The sequence below is a fragment of the Lissotriton helveticus genome, chromosome 11, assembly GCF_964261635.1.
Source record: "Lissotriton helveticus chromosome 11, aLisHel1.1, whole genome shotgun sequence".
Classification (NCBI taxonomy): domain Eukaryota; kingdom Metazoa; phylum Chordata; class Amphibia; order Caudata; family Salamandridae; genus Lissotriton; species Lissotriton helveticus.
The window spans coordinates 1,093,191,669-1,093,205,336 of record NC_136072.1 but is presented as its reverse complement, the minus strand read 5'-3'; the positions used below and the strand labels follow the sequence as shown (position 1 = coordinate 1,093,205,336).

At 44.2% G+C, this 13,668-nt stretch overlaps 1 protein-coding gene across 1 annotated transcript in view; it reads right to left on the bottom strand.

The window, feature by feature from the left end:
- LOC144790939 (serotransferrin-2-like) overlaps positions 1 to 13,668 on the bottom strand; it is a 293,556-nt gene that overhangs the window by 93,608 nt on the left and 186,280 nt on the right. Inside the window, exons 8-11 of the mRNA XM_078665568.1 lie at positions 7,323 to 7,509; positions 6,869 to 7,017; positions 3,750 to 3,840; positions 890 to 958 (exon numbers count right to left, since the gene is read on the bottom strand). Coding sequence (XP_078521694.1) covers positions 890 to 958; positions 3,750 to 3,840; positions 6,869 to 7,017; positions 7,323 to 7,509 — 496 coding nt within the window. The remainder of the gene's footprint in view (positions 1 to 889; positions 959 to 3,749; positions 3,841 to 6,868; positions 7,018 to 7,322; positions 7,510 to 13,668) is intronic.

Below are 13,668 nucleotides of genomic sequence, written 5' to 3'. Positions count from 1 at the left end.
TTGGATTCTATCAACATGTTCTCTAAACATCAGATACTAGATACTGCTTAGGTACATGTCGCCCTGACTCTCCAGACTTCAGTCTCTGCTCCTAGCACAGAGTTCGAAGCCCCCAGCTTCTCCTAGTAACACGTCATTGCCAGTTTGCGCGCACCATTAGGTCAGAGGTCCCGGCTCCTTAGGTAGCCCGCCCCATTTATGACATAGTCTGTTACGTTTGCATCACATGTCTATGTATACGCCTCTGTTACACCTACTTTCACCCTTATCTTTCGCGACTGCTATTGACCACACCCACTGCTCCGCCTATCATATGTATTGTAATGCAACTGTTTTAATATATATACTTGTGTACTGTTATTAAAGTGAGCACGCCGATTCCGACCCTGCCCCCGGCAGCGCTGCCATCCTATTCCTGTGCAGGTTGTCCTGTTCCTGTCCTTTATGCTGTAATAAACCTGCAAACTCCTACTACCTCGAATCTTGACTCTTATTTATTGAGCTATCTGTTATTGCTATGCCTAGACAAAAATAGATCCGGTATTATTTATTTATATACCACACTTTTACAGGCAGGATGATCTCATGCTGTTGTGGCCATGATTCCACACTAGAGAGGGCAGTTTCTTCGGAGAAGGGGCATTTCATTAACCAATTTATATAATGCTAGTCGATAAATGGCCTCTAAAATTCAACAATGTGAAAAAGAAAATTTGTTGTTTTGCCCATTGCATTTATATTTAGTTCTTGAACTCCAAATATAATATAATAAATGAACTGCTTTCCAAAGACCAAAGTAGACTATGGGTAAATCTAGCTTTCATGTTCAGCCGGTATAACTTCAGGAATGCTCACATCACTTTTCAGTAACTTTGATCACTCTTCATACCTTTTTCTGTTACGCGGAGCAACTCGCCACCCTCGGCTGCACTTCCAAGCAGTGAGGTGCACTCAGTACCTGCAGAACAGGAGACACAATAGACATGTCTACAAGATGAAGCATGCATCCATTTGTGTATTTTTGAAGTCGGAGAGCCCCTACATGTATGAGCTTTAGTACATGTTTCATGATAATATAACACAGTGACACTTCTGGCGGGGCAAAGCAAACTGCAGCTATGATTTAATAACAGCAGAATAATATTGCCCATTCATAAGGTTCATGCTAAAATCTTAATTGATCATTGCCACTAGGCTCCATCTCAGATGTACTCATTTTATAATCTTAGGAGGATGACAGGTTTGCCCTGGCTTCTGTCCAATCTCAAGGGATTGAGCCATTGTGCTATTGGAGATTTTGTTGGTGGGAGTACTGAAAAGCTGGGTTTTGGGTAGGTTCTCGTTGTTTCGGCGCCGGGCATGTCCCAGAACTCAAGATTCTGCACAAGGTTTACTTGTTTAGTGTGTTTCCTGAAGCTGCTCTGGTGTACTCCTTGGTTAGTTGGCTTTTTGTTTCCCTTAGGCTCTTCATCTACCACATTATTCTTTTTGCTTTTCCTAACAAACCATATGGACTGAGTTTCCATCTACTGTATGCTATTGTTCGCCTTGCTGACGTAATGGGCGAGTTGTTTGTGTAATGGCAAAATAGTGGACAATGAGATTTGCTCCTGAATTTGGGGCCTTTGATCACTGTGGCCACTCTCTTCTGCATTTACTTGGATTCCAAAGACTAATATCTATTTAACAAATTCTGCATTTGAAATGTTTAATGTGACTTGTATGCACGTTATCTTCCTAACATGATTACTTCTAGGCCCTCTTTGTACTGCAAGGAGTGGAGGTTGATATCTGGTCTTAGTTTAATATAAAGGATTTATAGAGAGATCATAATGGCCTGCAGGACAGTAAATACCCATTGGATGATTTCTGCCCTATCTAGTAGGTTGGTTATTCAATGTGCATCAAAGAGTCCAGGGCAATCTACCTTCTAGGTAAGTACTTAGAGGTGGCCAGTCAGGCCAGCTCTCTGATCCTGCAGTTCGTAGTCCTGCATCTTCCTTATTTTATCCTCCTGCAGTTATTGATGGTTTGACTTGCTAGGCAGAGAATGTTTTCGTGACATGCCTACTAATCTTTTTTTTTTGAGGTGGACATTGATTACGATGGAGTTCATTTTTGCACATTTTAGCAGTAAAGGAGAATACTGGGACTCCGGGGAAATAGGCCAAATGCTTTGGTAGCCAGAGTAGATTTCTGCCAGATCAACTGCGCCTTTATTTATGGGCATACCACGTTGTCAAAACTTTATGCATTGTAAGTCATGGATGACCATAGTCTAACCATGTTTTTGACCATGCATTTGACCCGGGCAGTATTTTAGCAGAGGCATTATCAAGGAATGCATTTGTTTGTTCATTCAGTCATTGGTGGACACGTTGGTGACCTTGTTAAGTCCGCCTGCCAGGATCCAGCTGACATGTGGGCCATTGGGGCATGAGTCTTGTGTTAGCAAAGCCCAATGCTCCTAGTTACTCAAAGAGTTGGGATTTTTTGGGGATAGCATTAAATACAAGAAAATCCACATAAAATCTGCTTCCAAAACTACTAGACACTGCAGATTAAAACTGTTCTATGGTTTGGTTCACCTTTTCTTTATTTGACTGAAAACATATTTTCTGAACTTAATACACTCAGAAACATGGATTTCTATGTTTCTGTGTAAAATCTTCAATTAGAAGAAAAGTAATTCACTGAGTTTTGAACTGCTGACTATATGCTTTCTAAAGATAGCTAAAGTTACAAACTACAAGATAAGATTTATTTAATGTGGAGATATACTCTAACTCACCTCTCCCCCAGCATTCATTCCAACCCATCGTTTCCAGACCACCTTAAAAGACCACATTTAAATACCTTTCATATGTGCTTGCATTGACATAAATTGCGAATGTTAAAATGTTTATTGTTGTTATGTTATGTTGGAAACGATTGCAAATCACTATCTACCATTCCAAAATCTCCCCATGGACTCTGTGGCCCTGGGGAGGCTGTGAAACAATGCCTGCCTTCCCATCACTTCCCTGGGATCTCTGGACACCTGGGCAAGGCGAGATGGCAGGGTGAGCCATGTTTACAGGTGCAGACATCAGAGCTTCAAAAAACAGGTTTTGATTTTCAAAGCTGTTGAAATGGCTATTCAGGATAAATAAGAAACGTTGATACCTATGAAAGTCAATGAAATTACAGATAATCGAAGCATTCATGATTTTGGATCTAGAAGTATGAATAAAATACTTTAAAGAAAACAAAAAGTATTGAATAACTTTATTGAAGAACATTGGCTGTTGGAGAACAGCACCAAAATCTGTGCCCGAGGAGACACCCACACATCACGTGTCGGTGCAACCATTCTTCATTTGATTATTACTCTCGAGCAGGGGGTAGTCCTAAGGAGCACGAACTACAGTAAATAATAGTTGAAATACACAGCAGTGCACAGTCACACCATAGAAGTCCCACAGAAGTAAACAGCATGGCTTGCACACCCTGCTGGTGCCCAGTAGAAGACACACACACAACAGTGTGAACCATGTTTAAAGAATGCATTGAAAATTACCAATCTGCTGGGATAAAACTGTGATGGTGAAAACATAACATTAGTTTAATTCTAATGAAAGATATTGGTTGACCTCACAATACATTAAGCATAGAAAAAAAGAGTGGAGTGAATGTGTGAATTGCACACAGTCTTATGTTCCTTTTAGCAAAAACAGTAGCATATTTAAATCTTGGGTTCTGACACTTACCCCAATATTCTGTGGCCACAGGAACCAGACCACACCTCCCTGCGATGTACGCGTGTGTGGCGTCCAGAGAGACAGCGTCCGCCTCGTTATTCTGGGGAAAAAACAGTCACATTGGACGCATGGTTTTTGATACACTTCCTTGTCCCGGGATTTGAGTAGGATCCTCTTTCCCTTTTTGTAAGGAAGACAACTAACTTTGTGGACAAATTGAGAAAGGCGGCCCAAGAAGATCCACAGGTCTGTTAGATCCTACATGAACAAAGCAAAATCATAACGTATACGCTGTAGCAATTATGCCGAGAGAGTTTTCCTCAGGACCTCTGCATTTAAAATAATTGACAGTGCTGTTTGTGATGTGGCATGTATAATGGTAAAAGTACCTTTATAGTTGAAAGAATTAGAAAGACGCATATTTTGAGATTAAACAGCAGTTGCATCTACGGACAGGTACTGAAGAAGTGTACGGGGGTTTGCGCCCACTGATCTAACATGTCCCTACATCTTGGAAACTCAATTCTGGATCATACTCCCAAAATTCCAATGCAAGACAAATAATGACCTTCCTTTCCACAAAAGTCCTAAAAACGGCTGATTTTGAAAAAAAAAGACTTACACCTTACAACATTTCCCAATACAAAAAAAACAATCTGCACCGAACCCAACACAAAACCCCTCACCTCAAATAAACTGGGACTGGAATTACAAAAGTAAATTCGCCCTTTCCTGAATTATGGGGAAACTGACTTTGGATAAATGTAGCAATTAAATACAGGACAAATGTGAAATAGGGTGTTCTTTTGATAGGGTCAAGAGCAAGATTTTACAGTCTGTATTTTGTAGTCTATGTTTTTGCAAAATATGTTTTGTAATCTGAGGAAGACCTGTCCTATCTTTTTATGTGTGGATTTCTCCGTACCAACTGTGGAGTGCCTGCAGTCGTAAAATTACATTTGAAGTTTGTGAATACTATAATAATATTAAACTTACACAAAAGTGTGAATCGGCCCTATTGATTTCACATTGAACCCTGAAAACCTTTTCTTTCAGGTCACAACTCCAATACAGGCTTTGATTTTTGGATCTTTGCATAAGGCCCAACAGATACACCGCTGGGGTATGCTCCCGTGTCTTATTTGTTTTCTCTGAAATAGTTGATACTATGGCTCCTCAAAATGTTGCCACTACCAGGCCGCCTCAGCCTGATCACATCTTGGGCAGCAATCATTCGCTCCTGGGAACATCTTATCTAGTACCACCAGGAAAAGATATGTCGGATGCAGGAAATTGTACTGTATGAACTTAAAGCATACATTTTATTCACCACTCACACCCAGTCAACAGATCTGGGTTTAATCCATCACCGTTCTTTCGCCCACTCTGCCATCCCAGTTCAGACATGGCCATATGCAAATATGGCCACGTCTGAGTGTTTGATTGGTTTCAAATGCTCCGTCCATCACCACCCCCTTTTGTACTGCTTTGTTCGCCATAAGTTGGCAGGTTATGCTCAGACGTGAGTTCCTTGCTCACTTTGCCACTGGATTCAAGCAAGCCTGGCTGAAGACGGCTGAAATGCCAGAAACCGGTCCAAGGAAGCTTGTTTCCGGTCCAGGGAAGGCATGGATTTGCAGTTCGGGCTGGACTGTTCCCATGAGGCACAGGGTCAGACTGATTTGCATATGGCCATGTCTGAACTGGGGTGGCAGAGTGGGCTAAAGAACGGTGATGGATTAAACCCAGATCTTTTGACTTGGTGTGAGTGTTTGATTGGTTCAGATGCTCCGTCCATCACCACCCCCTTTTGTACCGCTTTGTTCGCATTAAGTTGGCAGGGTATGCTCAAACGTGAGTCCCTTGCTCACTTTGCCACTGGATTCAAGCAAGCCTGGCTGAAGACGGCTGAAATGCCAGAAACCGGTCCTAGGAAGCTTGTTTCCGGTTCAGGGAAGGCATGGCTTGGCAGTTCGGGCTGGACTGTTCCCATGAGGCATAGGGTCAGACTGATTTGCATATGACCATGTCTGAACTGGGGTGGCAGAGTGGGCTAAAGAACGGTGATGGATTAAACCCAGATCTTTTGACTGGGTGGGAGTGTTTGATTGGTTCAGATGCTCCGTCCATCACCACCCCCTTTTGTACATACAATTTTGGCAGCTGGATAGTCTATTATCCATTTTAGAAGATACCTGAAACACCCCCAGTTAGTCCACAGTGGATCCAACTGTGGTCGAGTCACACTATGGAGAAGATGGCTGACATAGTTCATTACAAAATATCAAATTTCAATGGAGTTTGGCTTGCCTTTACAACACATGTAAATGGTAGAGAGGCTGTGAACACAGCAAGAATGTTTATCCCACATGTGGTTAATAGATCTGGGATGCTCCAGTCATATTTGACTTGACTTATAATTGATGCCATGACTTATTGATGTACCCTGTTTTTCTCATTTTCCTCGTTCTATTTGCTTGACCAACCTAATATCTAATTTATGGTTTAATTCTTCAATACACTTGTGAATACAACACCATTACTCTGATTAACGTTCTACGTAAAGTGTAGATTGGGTGAACCATTGCAATGTCGGCCAAACTGAGCGAACTGATATCGTGTATGAAAAACTGCCATTTTCAAGCTCAAGTTTTTTGTACTATATCAAGTATTCTTTATGTTTAGTCTCACGTGGCGCACATTATTGTTGCATTCATTTTACTAATATATACCACCTTCCCTGAACAAGGTCTTTGACTGCTAACTCAGATGTAAAGACACACATCAGGATTTCTCAAAATTTACAAAATTCCTCACAAATGCACACCGGCACACCAGCACTTATGTGATTTATAGAAGTATACACACAGGAATACTAATTTCCCTCAAGCCACTCATTTTAATTGGAGAAGTAGTACATTTAACCATGCAGGTGTGATGAGCATTATACTTGCACACACACACAAACGTGAAAAAGAAATAATTGTCCTGAGTGTTCAACCAGGTATTTCACATACACTTCCTCTAAGCGCACATGCTTACAGGTATGCACTCTCATGCACATTTGAGTAAACCTGCAAGCATGGGTACGCAACCTTAGATATGGACCACGTGTCACTAAAGCTTACCTTAATCATTTCAATGCAGCCAGACTGGGATGATGCTAGAGTACAGACGAGAGGATCAGACTTGATATTCAAGGCCCACTCCTCGCACTTGCGTAGCTCGGCCTCACTGATACAGCACCAGTGCACCACGCTATTGCTCAGAGAGCTTCCTACACCAGGGTACAAGAACAGATGATTCAGACTTCTCAGTCTCACAGAGTGAGACCTCCAACGAAAAACCAGGATATTTACCCCACGACCATGCCTCGCGAACCACTCTATCCACATACACATTGTTACTCCTAACACTTTCTCTTTGTTCGAACTTGCTTCCCTTTTCTTACTCTTGCTCACCCACCCTCCCATCGTGTTTAAGTCTCACTTTTGCTTCCCTTCAATTTCTTGCTCTTTCCTAGTCTTTTAGCGATCCCTGTGTACACTCATCTCTCTCTCTCAATGGCCCTCATCATCTTACCCTCATGTCCCAGACCCTTCAGTAGAGCCACATAGTCCAGCCCCAAGGTTTCTGTGATGTCCTCTTCTTCCTCTATGACCTCTAGGTGCTGGGTGGTGTCTCGGAGCAACAGGTCCTTCCCTCCGAATGGGGATGATGAAAAGAGGCTGAAGCGAGTCTGCGCCTTCCCCTTCCGGCCAAAGAGATGCTAGAAGTGGCAAAGTCTGGTCAGTCATGGAATTAGGAGTGTGTGCCAGTGCCCATGTGTTTGCATATGTAGTACTTACAATTGTATGGTTTTTAGGTAATATAAGTCATACTGAAAATGCAGCCTGATAGCACTTAGAGATACCAGCTCTTAACCATACTTTTATTTGCTTTATTTGTGGATATTTATTTAGATGCAGTGCTTTACTTTGATTCCAAAATACCATGTCAAGGTGTTTGGGTTACCGATGCATGGACGTACCTTTACATATTCGACAAGGGACATAATGCATAATCATAGTTGAAGCCTGCAATTACAGTGGCACTATGGGGCATCAGTAGTTTAGGCTAAACATTAATACAACTATATACAATCAGGTGATGGGAGAGAGAGGCAGAGGTTTTCTTTAGAGAGGACCATTCAGGGGTTAGGCGTATGGAGAAGAGGAGGGTCTTAAGTGCTGGTACACACTGTGACTACATTTGGTTAAGATTCTCTTCAAGTGTCATACCACGTCATACCTTAGTTAAACCATACCACAACAAATATATTAAAAATACACACGCCATATCAACATTTGTGTCCTAACTGCTGATCCTGATCACAAATGAAAAAATGTCTGACTGGGCGCGAGGACGCCATAGAAAGTCTACTGGTGATCAAGGTAGCAATGATGATCCTACCTATGGGATGCATCTTCAGGAGAGACACTCCATATAAGAAAGCCACCATACTGGACATACATGCTGGAATTTCCATCATGGATGTTTGTCCCTGAGGTGGCTGCCACTATGCTGTAATCATGCAAAGCAAAATAAAAAACAATGTGTTACCTGCTTTGGCAAAGGTTTGCAAAAAGTAGCTCATGTCAGAAGGTTATAATAAGGAAAACAGCACAGAAAGACGTTGACACTGGCCAGTATTTTGGAGTCCTTTGCTTTATACTTGATCAGGCGTCCTTATCTTCAAGTGTTCTTGCATTCTTGTCCTCGATGTCAGGAGGCTGATGCTGATCTACTTCATTTGTTATGGGGCTGTCCACGATTAAAAGAATTCTGGCACACGATACGATACAGAGTACAAGAAACCACGGATACTGATGCATGGTCAATAGCAGAGCGTTGCATATTGGGCCTGCATAGGCCCTAAAGGCCAGGAAGTCCACAATAGATTTGCGGACATGACCATTTTAATAGCAAAACGCCATCACAATGAGATGGAAATCTCTCCCCCCCCCACACCACTTTCACGGCATGCAGAAATGACTTGATGTGGTACCACAGTAAGCGCGATTATTAGACAGGAAGAATTTCGTGGCCTACGTAAAATTCCCATCTCCATGGAATGGGATCAGATGATGGAAGCTTTGGAAACCATTGATCCATTGGCTATCCCAATATCTCATGCCGACACTACACACCCACATCAATAAAGATTGGGGTATCCTTGTATCCTTTATTATCTCAGTCCAGGTGTATCTGTATACCTTCAAGCATCCCTGCTTGTTTCCAGTCCAGGGAGGACCTGGCCTGGAAGTTCAAGCTGGACTTTTGAAACCGGTCCTAGGATGCTTGTTTCCAGTCCAGGGAGGACCTGGCCTGGCAGATGGGGCTGGACTGTTCCCATTGGGTGCAAGGTCGAGACTGATTTGCATATGTCTAGGTCCAAACTGGAATGGCATGGTGAGCAAAAAAATGATGGATTTAGGCCCAGATCTCTATACTGGGGTGAATGTATCACATTGTTCTGCATTCTGTCCATCAATTGCTCTTTTTGCATGTGTCCCCCTGAGTGGGACGGGTATACCCAGACGTGGGTCCTGTGCTCTCCATGCCACTGGAGTCAAGCTATCCTGGCTGATGAGGGCTGACAGCACGAGACCAGTCCTAGGATGCTTGTTTCCAGTCCAGGGAGGACCTGGCCTGGCAGTTTGGGCTGGACTGTTCCCACTGGGCGCAGGGTCAAGACTGATTTGCCTATGGCTGGGTCCAAACTGGAATGGCATGGTGAGCAAAAACACAATGGATTTAGGCCCAGATCTCTGTACTGGGGTCACTGTATCACATTGTTCTGCATTCTGCCAATCAATTGTTCTTTTTGCATCCCTGCACAAGTCAGCATTTCTGCCTGTGTTCTTCTATATACCATCAGGTGTCCTTGCATTCTTCTGTACCTTATTAAGGTGTACCTATATCTTCAGCTACCATTGCCCCTTTTCAGTAACTACATCAAGGAGTACCTGTATATGTCATATTTCATTCCATGCAGTAAACAGGGAGTGGAGCAAGATGAATGAATGGATAAATAGGACATATGTGAAACTACAAATCTCTTACATAGTGTAGTGGTTAAACCTACTACACTCCCCTGTTACTCAGTGTTCTTGGTTGTCTGTTTTGACTGCAATACTTGATAATGTACGTTGTATACTTGTATGTAAGCATACAGTCCATATTGTACAGGGGTCTCAGTATAAGCTTCCTAGGGTCTGCTTAGAGAGTACAGTGTTTATAAATCCTATCCGAGATCCTCATATATGCATTGAGGTATAGACTATAAGGCCAGACTCAATTTTAAGTAGGCCACGACTTTTCTGTATTTTTGCAGAATCATCAACATGTTTGGCCTTTGACGCAGATGTCGTCTGTCCTTATCTTTTCAAGAACGTATGAAAGTGTCAAGTCACTCAGACATAGACATGAACAAGACACCTGATGCAAAATCAGTCTGGAATAATTACATTGTTTTCTCAATTCCAAGGACAAACAAGAAAAATAGCCAAATCAGTGTAGTCTGAATTGTCGAATTTTTACTGAATTTGTTTATAGGAATGTGTCCTAGACTAGCATCTTGATGTATATTGGTTATACCAGATATTCCAAAGGTGATGTTGGAAAGTCCATCTTAGATAATATTATATCTTACCTAAGATGGAATTTCCAACATCACCGTAGGAATGTCTGGTACAGACACAGGAGAGGCCCTTTGCCCTAGAATCTACTTCCGAAAATCTAGATGCAAGTTACACTACAACATGCTCTTCTAGTGTAGCGCATAGAAGTAGGTTTTAGGGTGTTAGATTTTAGATGGCATTTTAACCATCGTAGAAATTTTCATTTTATTGTCGTTCGCAACATTGAGTGATAATGTTCGAATTGCATTCTATGTGGTTGCTTTAAATTTGCTGAGCAACAGGGTGCAACTGTTGAAATAAACATGCATTTTGGTTAACGTGTCTTTTTCATAGTTCAGTTTGTGCGTGTGGTATTGATGAGAACAAAATAGGTTTGTTTCTAATCACTGATGTGTCCCTGGATCCCTGTTTAGGAAGTGTTAGTAACCTAAAAGCATTGATGCCAGTCTAACTATGTTTTAGATGGGGTTCTTCAGGGGCCTACAATAGTCTGCCTTTCACATTCAAGCGTTGGTGCATTGAACTAACTTCACTTGTGTCACCCGTAGATGTGAAAACAAACCTTGCAGAGCTGAGCCAGAGACACAGTTTATGCAACAGTAGCATTACCTAAAATCTTACATCCTTTACAGTGTGCCATGGAATATTGTTTACCCCCTTGAAATATGAAATCTAGAGTGGTAGGGTTCTGTGTAATGTTCCATTTTCCAACTTCTTTTTATTGTGATATTTAACCAATGCAATAATCCATGGAAGGATCATTCAACATGGTAAGCATGTCAAGAGTACCAGAAGACAACATATGTATAACAATCAGAGAGTAAGTCCATTATAAGGCTCAAAATGGGAGCGAGTGGTGAGGGAGATGCAGACGGACTTCCACTATAAGAAGATGAAAGCGAGCCAAATGTGCTGGCTGACTAAGGGGATGGGGGAGTATGCTGTTCCATCATATCACAGGAAAGCACACGTGCCCCCAAAACGATACACTCGGGCTAGGGATGAGGTAACAAGGCAGTGCGAGTTTCTCTGTATTTTCATGTCGGGGAAGGAATTACGGCAAGTGGGAGGGCACCTAAGGGATGTCAGAGCAGAAGGGAATGATGTGGTACAAAACAGAATAGAGAACAAGTAACACCAAGGACTATGCACACCGCTTGGTAATGTTTCATAACGTGTTTCAAATTGCATTTTCATCTGATAGACACATTCTATCTTACGCTGTAAACTGATGTATACCTTTTTTCCAGAAAAACTGAAATAGACTTATTACAACAGAATATTAACATAACGGTGGAGAGGAGAGGTGCTAAAGAGTAGGGCTCAACCTCCTTACCTGAAAATCCAACTCAAACTTGAAAGCCCCACTCTAATATATTGGCTAGTCCTCCCTTTTGGGAAACGTAAATGCTTTGTGTAGTATAAGCCTCACCCACCAGGGTTACCCCTTGGGCTAAACGGGAGCCCTGAACAGTATGACACCATTAATAATGAAAGATAAGAAGTGGATGGGTTCTTTATAGGTTAAAAATACCTAGCTGGCAAGAAATCTTGTTTTATTAAATCGTCCAGTCGGTATGATTAAAATTTGGGAAAGATAAAACGGAAGCTTACTGGAGTTTAATGGTCCTACCTTTCTTCTTGCACTTGGTCCTCACTTTCTGAGACCACACCTTACTTTATTAGGGTATAAAAGCAAAGTGCATTTTTTTTTTGAAAACAGATTATAAAAGCAAAGTGCATTTTAATCACGCCCTTGGCATGCTAGATATAAATCATACACCTACTTGGTGTCTGCTCCAATTATATAAAGAAACACCAATTAGTGCTCCATAGGTTCCAAGGTGACGAGGCGAGCCTGTGGTCAAACTTCCGTCAAGGTCTTGCCTGGTTCAGTTACCTCAATAGCGTCATACGGGGGGGTCGTGGCCAAGCACCATGGCCGACAGGACGTGAGCTTCTTCGGACCCGACCGGCCAGCAGCTAAAATCCTTCATTATCCTGCCCAGTGACACCGCGACAGTCTCCCTTGAACGACGGTGACTCTGTATGTTACGGGAGTGCCCTGCGGAGCGGTGAGTCGGAGCGACGGCCTGAAACCAGCCAAAACAACACCATCCTTCTTGACCCGGTCGGCCATAATCACGTGAGACCGGGGATGCGGCCTGTGTCTGCCTGAGGTGTGAGCGGGCTCCAGGGCATTCCGCTACCTCGCTGCTTGTCCCACGGACTCGGCGGCTGCTGCGGGGGCTCCATCTATCCTTGGGAGCCTCCCGACTTACTCCCACTCCGGCCTGCGTCATTGAGCCTGGATGTGTAGGAAGATCTGAGGGGGACATCGTAGGGCCTCTGCATTGGGCCTGGGGAGTGACTTGGGCTGGCCCTGCCTGCAACTGCCCCGAGGACCCTGTTCTCGCCGAGGAGATGTCCCTTGCAATTGGGAGGCGCGGGGAGTGAGTGGTGTCCCTGTGCCTTGCTGCCAGACCTGCTGCAACTTAAGGACTAAGGCCCGGGCTCCGGAGCGGTCACCAGCGGCGAGGCGGTGATTAGCGAGGACCGCCTGGGGCTATCGAGGAGATGCGATCTCCCCCCTGTTGTGCTGGGAAGCCTGTGGAGGCAAGGGGACGCGATTGACTACATTGCACCAAATCAGAATCAGAAAAAACTTACCTGCTAGACGCCGCAGCACGCCAGGCTCGCCAGGCACTTCAGTCCACGCCGCCACCGCCGAGAGTCACCTTCTTGCAGAGTGGACGCGCCGCCGCTCCGGGACCACGAATCCCGGCAGCCTACGCGGCGGCGCGCTTTGTGACACCGCGAGGGCGCCAGGGAGGCGCACAAAAGCGCCACAGGACCGGCGGAGCGGGGGGAATCAGAAAAAACTTACCTGCTAGACGCCGCAGCTCGCCAGGCACTTCAGTCCACGCCGCCACCGCCGAGAGTCACCTTCTTGCAGAGTGGACGCGCCCCCGCTCCGGGACCACGAATCCCGGCAGCCTACGCGGCGGCGCGCTTTGTGACACCGCGAGGGCGCCAGGGAGGCGCACAAAAGCGCCACAGGACCGGCGGAGCGGGGGGAATCAGAAAAAACTTACCTGCTAGACGCCGCAGCACGCCAGGCTCGCCAGGCACTTCAGTCCACGCCGCCACCGCCGAGAGTCACCTTCTTGCAGAGTGGACGCGCCGCCGCTCCGGGACCACGAATCCCGGCAGCCTACGCGGCGGCGCGCTTTGTGACACCGCGA